The 17,358-nt window shown below is 37.3% G+C and overlaps 3 protein-coding genes across 5 annotated transcripts; 2 read left to right on the forward strand and 1 right to left on the reverse strand.

Annotated features, from left to right (window-relative positions):
* Positions 1 to 55: 55 nt before the first annotated feature.
* On the reverse strand, positions 56 to 5,150 carry LOC142531483 (uncharacterized). 3 transcript variants are annotated; one of them, XM_075637614.1, is made up of 4 exons: positions 4,613 to 5,150; positions 3,923 to 4,151; positions 2,118 to 2,256; positions 56 to 1,027 (listed from the first exon to the last, which is right to left on the reverse strand). In XM_075637614.1, the coding sequence occupies exons 3-4, from the start codon at positions 2,163 to 2,165 to the stop codon at positions 164 to 166; spliced, it is 912 nt and encodes a 303-aa protein (XP_075493729.1). In that variant the 5' UTR covers positions 2,166 to 2,256; positions 3,923 to 4,151; positions 4,613 to 5,150; the 3' UTR covers positions 56 to 163. The 3 variants fall into 3 exon arrangements, with proteins under 3 accessions (XP_075493729.1, XP_075493731.1, XP_075493732.1); XM_075637616.1 differs by lacking the exon at positions 3,923 to 4,151; XM_075637617.1 differs by lacking the exon at positions 2,118 to 2,256.
* A 2,930-nt stretch (positions 5,151 to 8,080) lies between these two features.
* Positions 8,081 to 10,750, forward strand: LOC142530913 (plant-specific TFIIB-related protein 1). The gene is made up of 3 exons (XM_075636834.1): positions 8,081 to 8,736; positions 9,603 to 9,761; positions 9,859 to 10,750. The coding sequence occupies exons 1-3, from the start codon at positions 8,155 to 8,157 to the stop codon at positions 10,645 to 10,647; spliced, it is 1,530 nt and encodes a 509-aa protein (XP_075492949.1). The 5' UTR covers positions 8,081 to 8,154; the 3' UTR covers positions 10,648 to 10,750.
* Positions 10,751 to 11,018: 268 nt separating this feature from the next.
* LOC142530912 (proline-rich receptor-like protein kinase PERK15) lies at positions 11,019 to 15,611 on the forward strand. Its single transcript, XM_075636833.1, has 9 exons — positions 11,019 to 11,158; positions 11,493 to 12,209; positions 12,419 to 12,979; positions 13,079 to 13,165; positions 13,691 to 13,761; positions 13,874 to 13,950; positions 14,431 to 14,578; positions 14,654 to 14,815; positions 15,103 to 15,611. The coding sequence occupies exons 2-9, from the start codon at positions 11,555 to 11,557 to the stop codon at positions 15,385 to 15,387; spliced, it is 2,046 nt and encodes a 681-aa protein (XP_075492948.1). The 5' UTR covers positions 11,019 to 11,158; positions 11,493 to 11,554; the 3' UTR covers positions 15,388 to 15,611.
* Positions 15,612 to 17,358: the final 1,747 nt, after the last annotated feature.

Genomic DNA, 17,358 nt, shown 5'->3' on the forward strand with positions numbered 1-17,358 from the left:
TTATGTGGCCACATAACCATTATATCACAACAATGTTGTTAATGATTCAACAAAAAAATCAAGAAATGATTTTTTTTAAAAAATTATTGTTTAGAGAACTAAAAATGGGATCAAATTTTGGGGAGAAATCATTCAAAAAACTTTAACAAACTATGTCATAATCTTATTGATGCGGAGAGGAAGGAGTGAAAATGGTGTCCCTAATTTCACAAAAAGCCTGAACTATGATCCCATGATAATGCCTGGAATTCAACGACAAGAAACACTGCAGCAGCTGCTCTAAATCCTTATCCTCGAACATTTGCTTCTCCAAAATCATGTCCATCATCGAATTCTTGAAGTCCTCGTATGGGTCCTCTGATTTCTTCACCACAGCGAAGCTTTCCTTCACTTTTCCATCCACCGTGCATGGTATCAGTTTTTTCAGCATGGACAATCTCGCCGGAATCTCGCCGTCCGCCTCAGGAGGTGGTTTGGAGTTCCCCCGCCGCCGCATGGAGGCGACTGGTCTTCTTTTGTTGTTCCTGTGTTGAGAGGAGAAGGGTTGTGCACTTTCTTTAGCAGGAGAAATGTTCATGGAATTGGAGGAGACCAAGGTTTCTGTTTCCTCTTCATCTCTTTCGTCTCCAGCGCCTTCGCTGCTGAACCAGCCGCTATCACCCGACGAGTTGCTGACTCGAAGCCTGCTGGGGACGTTCTTCCTCTTCTTAACGCGTCGTTTCTTTCTATCCACCTCAAAGGGCGGCGGCGGAAAGTCCTGCCCCATTTTCATTTCCCGGCGAGGGGTTCTCTTCTCGCAGATCTTGTCAACAACGTGCCATTTACTCTCCTTCTTCCACTCGAACTCTTGGGAAGAGGAAACGTGATGCTTCAAATAAGCACGGGGGATTTGGTGTTTGAGGTCGGGGTTTTGCGGGAGAGTGGAAGGCTCTTTCGAGCGGCAAGATTGCATGGTGGAGGCCACTGCTCTGCAGATTCGAAGCTTCAGGCATTTGGCCATTCTTGTTTCAGCACTTCCTTTCTTTCTCTGTGTGTTACAGTGTAACCACTGATTTAATTTATAGTGTAAGTTAAGTTAATGAAAAGCCAGTAAATATTTAGATTCTAGTCCCTAAAGAAATAAATTTTGTGAATTTAACCTGCGTTATTACTTTCTATCATATTTAAATAACAAATATGAAATAAAAGAGATAATATTTTGATATATGCCCTTGCGATGGATTTAGCAGTGTGTTGTGAACTATTCAATGAGTAGATCTCTTGTGAGACGATCGCACGAATCTTTATCTGTGAGACATGTCAATCCTACCGATATTCACAATAAAAAGTAATACTCTTAGCATAAAAAGTAATAATTTTTCATAGATGATCCAAATAAGATATTCGTTTCACAAAATACGACCCGTGAGACCGTCTCACACAAGTATTTTTGTCTTATTTAATTAGGTTGAACTTAAGATAAGGATCGCAACTTTTTAGTCGTTAAAGCCTAAACTAAAGGAAGATCAAAGTCAATTGCAATTATAACACATACAAAGGTGGGAATCCAAGTGAACAACATTATTTATAAATGAATGAATGTGTCCCTTTTCCTATTCTCACCTTTTTTGAGGAATGAATGGTTGAAATTTTAGTTTATATGTTCAAGTATTCATTCAAGAAATATTCTTTATAAAATATCATAAATAAACCAAAAACACCCTTGCACTGTATTTGCATTTAAGAAAATGGTTGAGAAATTTAACTTTAATAGACTCAAAACTAAAAATCAGCTACCGAAGCATTTGATGTTTTCACAAACAAATAACAACCAAACAAGTCTAGTGAGTTTTAAAAATAAAATTCAAATTATTTGATATCCAAAACAAGAGCCAGAATGGGAAGAAAACAAATATTTCAGGAGCCACCAAATGCAAAATATTATTAAATCATTTATCAAAAAGAATCTGCCAATGCTCAGACTTGTCCACATAATTCTTTAAGTGGAATATTAGTGCAACTGATTCCAGAAGGACTCGAGAAAAACAAACAAAAGATTTTATCATGAATGAAAAGAGTTACAGATTGTTTTTCTCTTCAAACAGTATGGCAATTAATTGTGATTTCCTTGATGTCACCTTTCGAGTGAAGCAGAAGCATAATACTTTTTCCATGAGACTAAGCATGTCTCTGATCCTCCATGTTCTTCAACTCATAAATTACTCCGTTTTGAGTTCATTGCCTTGTTCTATCCTCTAGCTTCAAATCTCGGTTGCCCTGAAACCATAAGAAAAAAAAGGCAGAATCTAAGGATTCTGAGAAAATGCTAGGTTTTTGCACTTAGTTTCCTCACCTATATAATTTTTAGCTTTACCAATGGCAGAGAATTAATAAAAACATTATCAATCCTAAGGGGGGACATCATAAAGCCGAAGCAAAGTCGTGAAAAAGAAAAGTGGCACTGAATTTCATTTTTTCAATCAACTGAATACACCATAGTGCGAGAAAATGCCATATTGAGCTAAAATGTTCATTTGAATTGAGGAAAAATACAATAAATAGAAAATTTTGCATGAGTAAAGTGAAGAACTGTAAGCCAGTAAGTATGCAATCTAGGGAAATCAATCCATGATATCCAATAATTCCATCCCATCGAAAGAAATAAAATCGAACAATAAGAGCTGTTGAGGAATTATGAAAATTCAAAAGACAAGGCCAAAGAAAAATCAATGGGCTCTCGACTCACAGCTAAGAGACTCATCAGCAGAAAGAAAGTTCACACACTACATAATTTGCCTCATGCAAATCTCATTTTGCTCAACAACAGTTTCTCTTATTTGCAGGAAATAAGAGAATTTATGTGCTTATTCTTAACAGGACAGTAATTTCTGCAACGTGATATTTCATTGTCATTTGGAAAAACACACGGATCAGGACTTTAAGTTATACAAAGAAGAAGAATTAAACAGACAGAGTCTGAGCTGTAAAAGCCAATCTTCAAGAGGTTGCAAAGCTCTGCTGAAAGTAAATTAAGTTGTCGAAAAACAGAAGTTTAAATTTCAATGGCTATGTATCTAAACAACGTCTTCTATACTAACCTTTCCCCCCTTCCTTCTCAGAGAGCCCAATAACGAGCCTAGGGGCCAATCAACTACTGAATATTAACTACAGCAACTCGCAACCGAGCAAATCTCATCACCAATCACATTCCTAAACTTTCTTACTTTTCTCTCTCACAAAATCAAAATGGAAGAAAAAGTAATTAAAGAGTCATAGTTTCAATAATGATTTCTTGAATCATACAAATAATCTCGCCCACGTTTCTTTCCATCCACACTTTCTCTGTCCCTCTTGCCTCTTTCCTTTTTCTACTCTGTTTCAGAGTTTTTTACACATCAAATCTCCTCTCCCTTTCCTCCTATTTATTTATATCATTTTCCATGATGACCTTGACTTTCACCAACATTAAAAAATATATCATTGGCTACCAGTGCAATTTCTGTAAACATTTGGACCACAATATCAAGATTTAATCCAGACAGAAAATATAATATTCTACCATTTTGTTCAAGGCTATACATATTTCCATATCTTTTTCTTCTGTTTCAAATTTGAGCAATGCTTTTATCCTTGAATACATATTTAAACTTAATGATGGCAAAAGAGTTTGGGGAGTTGATCTGCCCGCAAGATTTTCCCATTTGCAAAGTTGAAAATGTATGAGTATATTTAATTTATCTTATCATGTTAAATTACTAATACGGTATCACCAAAATGGAAAATGATCAAAGCTTTCCCCGAAAAACAAACCCATGTTAGACTAAACCAATTCTATTAAAACGGGGAGTACTAAGTCCAAAACATGTCTAAAATATGACAGGCTATCAATACACGTCAACAAAATCCAGTAAGTGTTTTAGAATTAGGGAATTAAATATCAAACCGATCAGAGATGATGAAGAATGTGCACGTGCAGGAAGAATCTTGTTGTAGTGAATGGACATCCTAGCTATCTCTGTAATGGCAGCCTCCTGAACCTCAGGCACCTCACTAGTCAAATCCTCATATGCAGCAACAAATGCATCCTTCCAAAAACTAGGCAATGCAACCCGCTTGCTGTTCATGTACACATCCCACATGTGCTTCACTAATTTCTCCCTCCCCTCCGTATCCTAATTTAAAAATATAAAAGAAAACGAAAGAAAGAAAAAAGAAAAAAAAAGATCATCCATAGATCAAGACATGTTTTGCCCATGTTTGATTATCATGATTCAAAAGGTATTCAACTCTTCTGTTCCATCTATTTCGTTTTATGACAAATATCCAAAACAAATAAACAATATATCTCCTTCACAATTGACATGCACTTCATGTGTGTGTGATGGAAAATCACGGAGCGTGTTTAGCACAGCTTAGCAACCTGCTAGCTGAAGCCATACGGAGAAGAAAATTCCGAAGTTACCATACGCACGACACTAAAAAATCAATCCGATTGCATCTTAAGCTAAATTTATTTCAATTACTTCAAATGATCACAATCTTTATTATAAAATCCGAGAACCTTCTTCTACAATTAATAGACTCGGGAAAAAAACCATGCATATATAATGCGCAAAAGCGAATAGAAAATTACAAGGGCGTCGAGATCTTCAGCAGCGTGCGAGCGAAAATCGTCGGAGAACCGGTCAATATTTCCAGCAGACCACCGGATATTGACTGTTCCGGTTAGCATTGGCCAGAATGCCAGCAAGCGCCCAGAATTTATACCGGCCTCAACCAAAAGCAATCGACGAATACGGCGAAATCTCCTTCCTCGGAATTCCCGAGGACGACGATGATAGAACCGATGTTGATGGAGGCGTTGATACAGGTAGGGCATCATCATCCTTCATACCTATTCAAAAAAAAAATCAAAACTTAAGCTAAAAAAGAAAAAAAAAATTGATCGATCAAGTATGAATTCAGACTTGTTTTGATTGATTTTTGGCTAAAAAAATAAACTTTTGGAAGCTTATTTCCAGTGGGATATTGCATGGGGGGAGTGAGATTTGGTGGGAAACGGAGGCGTAGAGTAACGCCGGCCGAATAATATGGGCCCCTTTGGCGGGTCAAGTTCAGAACCGGTAGCCGAAGATGTTGGGTTGCCAAATTGCAGCTGAGTTTTTCCACTATCATCCCCTAAAAATTAAAATATTAATTTGGGGCACTATCAGCATTTCAACTACAAGCTTACTTCCTAAGTTTAAATAATATTGAGAAACTGTATAATACGAAATAAATTTTTATAATGAAAGATTATGTGTAACCCCGGATTTCGCACACCAAAACACACACAATATTTGTAGAAGTATGACCTTATTTAAAGTACCGATAACCCATATAATAAACAAAAGACCTAAAATTTATAAATTAAGGATCTTAATTTATTTATTAAAAAGAAACAATGAGTCAATCTCTCAATTATATTAATGAGTAAATAAATTAGTCTTCCAAAAAACTAGCCAAAATATTTAGAAAGAAATAATCCAAAAATCCTAAAAAAACTCAAATTAAAGAATTCAAGTCTCCAAAGTCTATGAAACATCTTCCATGTCATCATCATTCTCATTGATCTCTTCTACATATTATACATATTCGTCTTTCTCAATTAGATTATTAACTAAAACCAAAATTATTGAGTACATTCTTGCATCTAGCCACTAATTTGATCTCAAGTATAACGACAAAAGCTTTCACAAAAATAAATAATAAATACATATGTAGTTCGGATGACAAAATGCAAGAATAACATAATAATATAATCCAGATAAGAATTTCTATCGTGCAGCACTTTGACCATAAGGAAACCAGATGTGGCTCACATGCTTCCCCACATACAGTACTTTGACCCGCATGAACCAAGAGGTGGCTCAAATGACAGACATAACAGAACAACATCCACAATGGGACCCCGTCATGCAACACTTTGACCATAAGAAAACAAGAGGTGGCTAACATGCATCTCACATGCAGCACTTTGACCCTCAGGAACCAAGAGGTGGCTCACATAACATACATATCATCCAGAATAACACCAGAACATAACTAAATACAGAATTCCAACAAATAAGGAACAATAAAGCATCCATAACAACAATATGCATCTAAAGTCATTATTGTGGAGCTTTTGCGAATAATGTCGGAATAGGAGTATATGCACCTGAGATCTTTAGCTTAATTGTGATCACTTAGACAAAAGTCTTGAAAAATATTAAAATCTATAAACCAAAGTTATTTTGATTAAATAATAATCATCCTAACATATCCTAAACTAATATTTCTAATATCTTTATTATCCAAACTATCTGTTACTTGAAACTTTAAAACTAAATGTTTCTAATTTATATTTCTTATTTTCCAATGCACCGATTTCAATACAAACATTCTCTAAATTTATGGTCAAATGGATTTACCAAACAAGCCAATAATAGAATCATTGGATATATTTTGCATATTATCATGGACAGTATGTGATGAAATTTGTCATGGAAAACATATGTAGCTTTACTTAATCAACTCATCGTGGTAATTTGGGCTACCACATTGCATGTTGAATTTCAAAACGCATGTTAGACTTGTTGGAAAACCCAATGCTAACAACAGTAGAGTAGAAATGAACTCATATAGATAAAGCAGTAATCGAAACAAGCGTGTTGTTTACAGTATGACTATCATATGAAAGAAAACAAAACCAAACCAATGCATGTAGCTTTTACAGTTTCCTTAAAACAAATTCGCCCCCTCCGGTATGTTTCCCAGGATACAACGGGCAGACTAGCAGAGATGCAGCACAAAGCACTATGCTAGCGAACTAAAGCATTACCTGAACTTTATCAGGGGACGAAGGAGAACAACAGGAAGACAGAACAAAATAGCAGCAAGGCAGAAGTAGAATGCAGAGTGGCAGGAGAAACTGGATTTCGGTGTGTATTTCTTGGCTAGGCACATCCTCTATTTGTACATGTCAATACCATCCATACGAAAGGCCAAAGGTGGGGAGACGAAGCACCAAAAGCCAAGTCATGTGTGAAAGGTCTCAAGGGCATGTGAAAGGTCTCAACCGAAAAAAAAATAACAAAAGATGGCATAGACTGCTAGGCGATTTTTTGCCTTGATCGGTCCGACATTCGACGCACCCAGGTCGTGCTCGTACGCTTGCACACAAGTTAAGCCTTTTTCGACTGCAAATCGGGCCCATGATTTGCACCCCCTGCGCCGGCGTGCACGATAGAGAGTCTCTTGACCAATCATTGTTACACCTCCATAAACTGTAACACAATATAAACTTAACTATACCACTTTATTTTTCCGATGTGAGACAAACATACATTTTCAAATTTCCATTCACTTACATGAAAAAACCCATAAACCTCAAACCCATAAACCTCACATTTAATCCAACAAGGCTACCCCTTCACCTATTAGAACTCTAGATTTTGAACTGCAGTCTAATGGATAAAATCACGGATAATTTAGGTATGATATAGATATAGGATTTAATGATAAAAAATTTGATTTTACGATATAGACGATTATTCGAGATTGACAGGGACAACCATGACAAACAAAATCCATAATTCAAGATTGTATTAAAGGGTAAACTTGCTGCTATTTTACATGAGCTCAACTTCCTTAATCAAAATGATATTTCCAACGTTGTGATATTTTCATTGGAGGTAATAAAAATCGTGACTCCAACTGTTGAATATTTCGACTTTGGGTCCTCGTTGATTTTTCAAATTCAAATATCATTTCAGCTTATGATAATATTGGGATTCAGTATTAGTGTCGTGTGTCCATAGTCCGATTAAATTTTCTTACTCTTATTCCAATCATGTATTTTGGAAAGATGACGAATTTCCTTCCTGTTACAAGAATCTGTGATAGTTGGCCTATGGAAGTTATGAAATTTTCGATTTCTTCTAAAGTATCTTTAAGCAAGGGATGTTATATAGTCACCATTTTGTCTATTTTTAAGCGATGTTTAGAAATGCTTACAAATGTAATTTTAGGTTTTGAGAGGTGTTTATTGCAATTTTTCGCCGTACAAAGTTAAGAAGTTTACCGAGCAACATCACCATTCACCTCGTTACCTCCAGTAAGCGTCAAACCGCACCCGCTATCGCCGCAGCCGAAATGCGGTGCCCCTACTGCTCATCCGAGCAAGGCCGCTGCGCCACCACATCCTCCGGCCGGAACATAACGGAGTGCACCTCCTGTGGGCGCGTGGTTGAGGAGCGGCAGACACTACCTCACCATCTTTTCCACATCCGAGCGCAAGATTCCCCTCTCTGCTTGGCCACCTCCGACCTCCCCCCCGTACCGACAGCCCCTCAAAATTCCGACGAAGACCCATTCGAGCCGACCGGGTTCATCACTGCCTTTTCAACTTGGTCCCTCGAGCCTTACCCTGTTTTCGCCCATTCTTCGCTCTCGTTCTCGGGGCACCTAGCCGAGCTGGAACGGGTCCTGGAAACTACGTCTTCTACGGCAAACCCTTCAGGGCCATCGGTGGTTGTGGACAATTTAAGGGCGTACCTGCAGATTATTGATGTGGCGTCGATTTTAGGGCTAGATTGTGATATTACAGATCACGCGTTTCAGTTGTTCAGGGATTGTTCTTCTGCTACTTGCTTGAGGAATCGTAGCGTGGAGGCTCTTGCTACTGCTGCTTTGGTGCAGGCCATCAGAGAAGCTCAAGAACCCAGGACTCTCCAGGTATGTATACAATTTTTGAGTGAAAAAGATTTAATTTTTAGGCTCGATTCTTGGAGATAGTGCGCAAATTGGGCTTGTGTAAGTTGTTTAGTTGCCACGTTTATGGAAACGTGGATAAATGAAGTGAGAAAATTTCATCCCTTTTAGTTGTAAATTTTGGATGGATGACTGCGGGAGCAGCGGCCAATGGGTCCTCGAACGTGTAAGGCCAACCTTACTAGTAATGTTTCCGAAAAAAAGTGTACAAATATTTACCTCCAAATTGTGTTTTAGAAGCTACGGAGTATAGAGTATACCAACATTTACATGTTTGGAAGGCTTCCCCGCAGTGCTTGTTTGGTGATCTTTGAAGATGGTAGGTGACATCTGTGGTTAATTGAACAGCGAGTTAATAGTGCAGGGAGCAAATTTATTTAATGGATTCTCTGTTAAGTGAATGTTTGTAACAAGAGCAAGATACTTTGCTATTTGGATCCCCTGGTTGACGGAGTTGTTGTTTACATTGAATTGCTCGTTGTCTTTTTATCACATTTTTCCTTTCTTTTGGAATCGGTGAGAGGTGGAATTGCGATGGTCTATGCTTTTTTTTGCTCTTATTAATGTTTATTGCTTTGACCAGTAACTTGAGCAATGTATTATGATTTTGCTAGATCTTCGAATCAACTGTAGAATCATCCTCGTAAATGCATTTGTTTTCTCACTTATAGCTTATTAGGCTATTTTTCAATTGCTTGTTCTTTCTTGATTTGTTGATTGTGATTCTCTTTTTCTGTCTCGACTTTACTACTTTGCAATTTGCATATGATTTGATCATTTTTGGGGGTTTTCCTTTCTATCACGTGATTTTCTTCATTTCTTGTTTTCAGGAAATATCCGTTGCTGCAAATTTACCCCAAAAGGAGATAGGAAAGTACATCAAAATTCTTGGAGAAGCTCTACAACTAAGCCAGCCAATCAATAGCAACTCCATATCTGTGCACATGCCACGGTTTTGCACACTTCTCCAACTCAACAAATCTGCTCAGGTATTTCCCAATGGCCTTTCATGGTAAATAAATGTTCTCAAAACGCACTAAACTTGTAACACTTTTGTCTGTAATTTTTGGCGACGATTGATCAAAGGAGCTGGCAACACATATAGGCGAAGTTGTTATAAACAAATGCTTCTGCACCCGGAGAAACCCCATCAGTATCTCTGCAGCTGCCATTTATTTGGCCTGCCAGTTAGAAGATAAACGTAAAACACAGGCCGAAATCTGTAAAGTGACTGGCCTAACAGAAGTAACTCTGCGCAAAGTGTACAAGGAGCTATTGGAAAATTGGGATGACCTTCTTCCATCAAATTATAATCCAGTCGTCCCTCCAGAGAAAGCGTTTCCAACTGCTTCTATTTCTGCCGGTCGCTCGTCATCCAAAGCGGATATAGTCGAAGCGGTTTTGTTAGACAAGGACAAGCATGCAAAACCAAGTGAAATCTTGAGTGCATCCCATCAAAACAAAGGTAAAGAAAATACCGAGAAGGATAATTTCCACAAGGCTTATAACTCTCCGATTCTTGGAACACCATCCTTCTGGAAACCACAGGTTCCGAGTGGAAATGCTTCCGTCCACAAACCCCCAGACACGAAGCAAACCTCAACTCAGAATATGGAGATCGATTTACAGTACAAGACGAGGGAGGAAAAAAGGGTCGATACAGATTCAAAGTCTGCTTCTTCTAGTTCCATACGACCGGTTCAATTTCCTACGCCCCCTTCTCTAGTCGGTACTGGTGTCTTGCCTTGGCCGTTTCGCCCTCCTGTGACGTCATCAGGTTCTCCATCTGTTCAATTTGTGCAACCAACGAAGATATCCCCTGGCGTGGTAGATAAACAACCTATGCCACATAATCTAAATGAAAAGTTCAGCTAATGTAGTAATTTGAAGATCGAAGCAATACTTTTTCACGTTTGTATGTTACGGTCCTTGTGGAATTGTTAATATTTTGTAATTATTATGTTTTCCTTTGTCATAATGAATGCTTCCCCTGTCTTTGGGTACTGGCTCCTATGGCAAGAGTTGGTCTTTCCTCATTCGGAGCATCGTATCATAGAGAGAAATACTTGCCACTGTAGCACAGAAAAATCTTATAGCAATATATGCCGATTGGATTGGGTGCGCCGTAATCCCAGTTGCTTGACAATTTTTGTTTAAAAAAAATATTCATTACTTTATAAAATTCCTAATTAATTCATCATTTCATATTCCTTTCCGGTAAATGTGATACGAGAGGCTAAATGATTTTAGGCATATGAGAGTGTCCTTGTTTGTAGGAAGTCAAAGGTCGAGATTCTCCTCTTTGTCATAACCTGAAAAAACACAATTCAATAATGTTCCTCTCCTTCTCTCTTACATTTGAGGAACATTCAACTGCTAAATTCTGGTATGCCTATTCTCTCTTATGCCTAATAGTGATTTGTGTAATATTTAACATAAACTATTAAAAAAATTTAACCTATGTTTATGTCGTGACGGTCGTCTATTCAACATTAAAGATTTTTTTAAATAATTTCTAAAAAAATTTAAGGTGCAATTCATAACAAATATATAAGGGTGGAAAGATTACTCATATTTTAGGTTTTTTTTTGGGTTAAAAAAAGAATCATTTCTTTGGTGTAATGCTGTGTGAAATTAAAAATTTTGCATATGTGATATTTTTTTGGTTGAGGATGGATATAATATTCATGTGCATTGCATTACATTGCCTTGATGAGCAGTCGTCGGGTGAATTTTCCGGCGGTGAAACCGAAGCCAATCTTCGCCGGAAAGTTATTTTCATATGGCTTCATCTCCTGATACTGCTCCACCAAGCGATAAGCCCGGAGAATCTCCGCCAGCTCCTCCAGCAGATACTTCGCCACCCTCTCCACCCGAGCAGCAGGAATCTCCACCGGCCCCTCCAACATCACCGCCGGCACCTCCAACGTCACCTCCAGATCCACCGGAGCCGCCAGCTTCCTCCCCTCCTCCTCCAGACTCCCCCACACCCGGAGACGACCCTTCTTCATCCCCAGTGCCTTCCACACCCGCAGAACCTCAAACCCCGCCAGCACCTCAAGATCCAGCTACACAGCCTCCTCCATCATCGTCGTCGGCGCCATCTACGCCCGCTTCATCGAACAATAACCTCACGCCTTCTCCTTCTGGCGGCGGTATTCCAGCACCTAACTTCTCTCCAACAGGTGGGTCACAAACACCATCTGCTTTGGCTCCTCCATCTCCTCAGCGGCCATCAAACGGGAATCCGGATTCATCGTCTGGGACAGGTGCTTCGTCTTCGCCGCCGTCTGATTCAACAGAGAGTATAGCGGTCTTTGCAGGTGCAGTTGTTGGAGGAATATTGATTCTTGCCATTTTGATTATCTTTCTGATATGTGCGAAGAGGAGGAGGAAGAACTTGCCGTATTATAAGGATCATGGGCGTCCAACTAAAGGTATGCAAATATAAGACATTGCATTTTCAATGGTTCTTCATTTATCGTTCCACCTGATTTAAGCAAACCTTTTAAACTGCAAATGAGAGATTGGACAAAAAAAATTTTGATGGATAATGACTTTATATTTTAACATATTCCTGAAAGAAAATGCCTAAGAATGAATTTTAGAATTTAAGTTGTCTCATGCAAAATGCTTTTGGTTCAAGACGGAGATCAATATTACAATGGCGGCAACACAAACTGGCACAACCCTCAGAACAAGGATCACATCGTCAAGCTTCCCCCACCACCCGGCGTCATGGGCAACCTCGCCGCCCACGGGGGCGGCTGGGGCACAACTCCTCCCCCGCCCCATGCAAACCTAAGCAACGAGTTCAGTCCTCCTGGCTACAACAATTCAGGGCAACATCCCATTTCCCTGCCACCTGCATCTCCAAACGTGTATGGCAATATGGGACCCAGAAGCCAGTTCAGTTACGAAGAGCTCGCAGCTGCAACAGGTGGGTTTTCTCCTTCCAATTTGTTAGGCCAAGGCGGGTTCGGTTTCGTGCACAAAGGAGTCTTACACGACGGGAGGGAGGTTGCCGTTAAAAGTCTCAAGGCCGGTAGCGGGCAAGGCGAACGCGAGTTCCAAGCTGAGGTTGATATTATCAGCCGAGTTCATCACCGGCACCTCGTGTCTCTGGTTGGATATTGCATTGCTGGAGAGCAGCGGATGCTGGTTTACGAGTTCGTGCCAAACAAGACCTTAGAATTCCATCTTCATGGTGCCGTATTCTAAATTTTCTGCTATGTTTAGAATCTTGAAAGTGTTTTATATTTGTGGTAAGATTCTTGATGGTGAAAATGTGAGTTTCTTGTTGCAGCAAAAGGTCGACCAGTTATGGACTGGGCGACTAGGCTTCGAATTGCGGTGGGATCGGCCAAGGGGCTTGCTTACCTGCATGAAGATTGTAAGAATTCTTGGCTTGTTATATCTTACTTTTTCAGTGTAAATTGTATACATTTCAGACCACAACTTTATTAACACTTTTCTTGATAATATATTAACTCAAATTAAGCGAAAATTGCTTGTAATTACGATTCTTTATCATTTTGGTATTTTACATCGTCAAATTTCAGTTTTAGTTTATTAACTTTGTTTTTTGGGAAATTTTATTCCTCTTTCCGAAGTAGTATCGATGTGTATTACTGCCGCGCTTATATGTATAGTGTCACATTAAAACTCTTGATAAAAAATAACTAAAATTGTTAAAATTGGGAAGAGACATAGAGCTAAGATATATTCCCTTAAAGATCGGGGCAAAATCAAGAATACATGGGCTATAAAAATAATATTTCACACATAATTAATGCATTAATTACTCTTATTAAACCAATTAAAATGAAATAATCCAAAATATAGTTGCAATTTATAGCAACACCATATTTTTGGTATTTGAGTATTAGTTTATCTGAATCTTATTGCGTAATTGCAGGCCACCCGCGAATCATCCATCGCGACATCAAGACGGCAAATATACTACTTGACTTCAACTTTGAGGCCATGGTATGTATCCCTGAAATCTTCGAAATATTTTCCAAGAATCATCTCTTTTTATGAAGGTATACATATGATTACCAATATTAATTTTGTTTCCTACTATACACATATAATATAGGTGGCTGATTTCGGATTGGCTAAACTCTCTAGTGAAAATTACACTCACGTCTCCACACGTGTCATGGGAACTTTCGGGTATGAATATTTTCATTAGCATTAGTTCTTAATTATGTATAGAGATATGAGTAGGTTTCTTGTGAGACGGTCTCACGAATCTTTATCTCTGAGACGGGTCAACCCTACCGATATTCACAATAAAAAGTAATGCTCTTAGCATAACAAGTAATATTTTTCTAATGGATGGCTCAAATAAAAGATCCGTCTCATAAAATACGATCCGTGAGACCATCTCACACAATTTTTTGCCTAGATATATTTCTTATATTTTAGTGAGTTTTGTTAGCCAATTAATATATTAATATAATGTATGAATTGTGGGGTGATAATTGTCTTGCGATCAAAACATGATGGTTGGTTATCTACGGTTTAAAATATTTAAATTTTACTGTTATCATTTGATCTACCCTAATTATAAAGAATCATACAATAAGGACGGTTAAATATTTAAAGTTTGCTTGAGTTCCTATAAAAGAAATATTTGTGTATATACCGCAGGTATCTGGCTCCGGAGTATGCATCAAGCGGAAAGCTAACGGAGAAGTCGGATGTCTTCTCCTTCGGGGTGATGCTATTGGAGCTGATAACGGGGCGGAGACCGGTAGACCATACCAATAAAACCATGGAAGACAGCTTAGTCGACTGGGTACGTACACTAGTTGCTTCCAAATATATAATTTTCACATTCGTTGAATTTACATGCATGCATGCATGCATGCAGGCGAGACCACTTCTTTCAAAAGCATCGGAAGAAGGGAAATACGATGGTTTAGTGGATCCACGCCTCCAAGAAAACTATGTTCCCCACGAGATGGCTCGCATGGTTTCTTGCGCAGCTGCTTCCATTCGCCATTCTGCCAGAAGACGCCCTAAGATGAGCCAGGTATGTTCTAAATAATGCCAATATTCGTATTCTTTTATGCGAAGAATATAAATTTTGTCGTGCAACTCGCATATTTTTGTTTTTCTCCAATCACGAGTTATCAAAGTTTAATTTTAGTACAATAAACGAAAAAATGTTTTATGTCAGCAAATATTTGATGCGAGTTAAGAAAAAAAAGTGAGGAAAAAGTTAATGGAACAGAAAATGATCGATCACTCGATAAACAATTCCCATAGACTTTCTCATGACTATAATATATACTTAATTATAAACATATGTATTCATAGATTGTACGTGCTTTGGATGGTAATTCGCTGCTGGAGGACTTGAATGAAGGCGTGAAACCTGGACAAAGAGCTGCTTTTAACACGAGAAGCAATATCGACACCTACGACACTGGTGCATACAATGCCGACATGATGAAATTCAGGAAGATGGTGATGACGAGCCAGGATATCAGCAGCAGCGAATGTGGAGCCACGAGTGAGTACGGGCTGAACCCATCGTCATCCAGCAGCAGCGACTCATCGGAAGATGTTACGACACCTGGTCCCAAGGGATCAAAACCATAGAAATTTCTTCACTTGATCTCATTTTGCTACATCTCATATATATATCTAGCACAAGTTACCTTTAGGAATAATCAATATTCGAGGATATATATGTAGTTGCTACATACATGAAAAAAATTTCGGTCATTTACTAATTTTCCTGATATACATATATATGCACACATTACAATTACATGAACATATATAAAAATTGGGATTCGGGTTCTTTGAATGTAAGTAATGGGGAAATTTTAAATTTTTTTCCCACTAATTTACACTTTTTCCATTTTTTATCCATTTAACAATAAATTTGCATTTTTAGGCTTGTAACTTGTATATTTTTTTTATTTTTGATCATGTTTGGATAAATTAGCATTTTTAGTCCTGTAACTTACATGTTTATTTATTTTTTTGTTATGTTAACGGTGCATTTGTATTTGTAGTTATGTAACTTACTTTTTTTTTTTTGTCATTTTTTAACGGGAGTTCCTCGAATTTCTTTCAAAATAATATTCTACAAAAATCACGACAACTTGTGGAAGTTTTCTTCCAAAAATACATGTCAACATCCTCGTCCGCAAAAAGAGAGACTAAAATGGAAAAAAATGCAAGTTACAAGACTAAAAATGTAAATTCATCTTAACATGACTAAAAATGATATATAAAAAAATCGAGTTACATAACTAAAAATACAAATTCATTGTTAACACGATCAATAAATTAGAAAAGTGCAAATTACAAGACCAAAAATGTAATTATCATGATTTATTTATGAGACTAATTCAGTGGAAATTGAATAGTACAAATATTTTAAAAAATGGAATAATAAAAAAATAATATTTTTGAGTAAATATGTTAATAATATAACACCCTGTACTTGTAGTAAGTACCATTATACATTAAAATGCCGGACTTAATCGTGAAGTTGCAAAGCTATAACTTTATGATCTTATTGCATAATATATTTGTGCCAGGCTACGATTATCAAGTACCTGAAACTAAAATACGAATTACTTGGGTTTGGAAATAATATTTGAAACCAAGACATTGTTTTACTGGAGTCGATGTCTTGATACTCGATCATAATACGTTACTTCTGGAAATATTTGTCTGATACATGATATATTCCACGTCTAGATTTATAATATATTATGTATTAGTTTTAATATTCGATGTATTGTATTTGGACGAGATTTTTGTAAATAGCTTATGAAAATACTTTTAAAAAAATGTTCTTCAAGTGTAGTTTTTTAAAAACAAATTAGATGTGTTTTTTTTTCATGTTTTTAGAGAAGTAGAGGAAGTTGTTCAAATATTTTTTTAATTGTAAAGACTTTTTTTTTATAGAATAGTTGTCCAAACACATATTTATTTTCAAAACAACATTTAAAGCTTTTACAAAAGGTTTGTAAAAAGTATTTTATAAAAAAAAATTATAAGTACTTGTCCAAATCGAGCCTAAATATTATGGTGTGAAATTGTAATTTTAGTCCGGTAAGTTGACATGTTTGAGTTTTAGTCCCGCAACTTGTTAAAAATTTGTTTTCAAAAGTCCAAGTTACTGGATGAGAACTAAATTTTGATAAGTTACATGACTAAAACTTAAAACAGACCAACTTGACTAAATCTCAAAACATGTCAACTTGAACTAAAATCTCAGGTTCCTGTCTTTTTTGGTTGACGCCTCCTATTGGACCAAAATGTTGGAGATAATGGAGTACCATTTTTCTAGAAAAGGGTTTTCAAGTCCGTGGGATTGATGCCAATGTTCCTATTTCTTACTGCTACCAAATGAGTGCCAATCTGGCTTTACCTTCATTGTTATGGGTTCATGCATTTCTTTTCTACCAGTGATCAAGGACTTTTTTTGGTTAACAGCTCGTATCTTTTTTGAAATTGTTTTCCTTTTTTGTCCTTGTATTTTTCTGTTTCTCAAAATTTAGAATTGAAGATTCAATTTTTTTTCAAAACTTATATTCATAACTAAAAAAA

Source organism: Primulina tabacum, chromosome 17 (assembly GCF_025594145.1).
Source record: "Primulina tabacum isolate GXHZ01 chromosome 17, ASM2559414v2, whole genome shotgun sequence".
Lineage (NCBI taxonomy): Eukaryota > Viridiplantae > Streptophyta > Magnoliopsida > Lamiales > Gesneriaceae > Primulina > Primulina tabacum.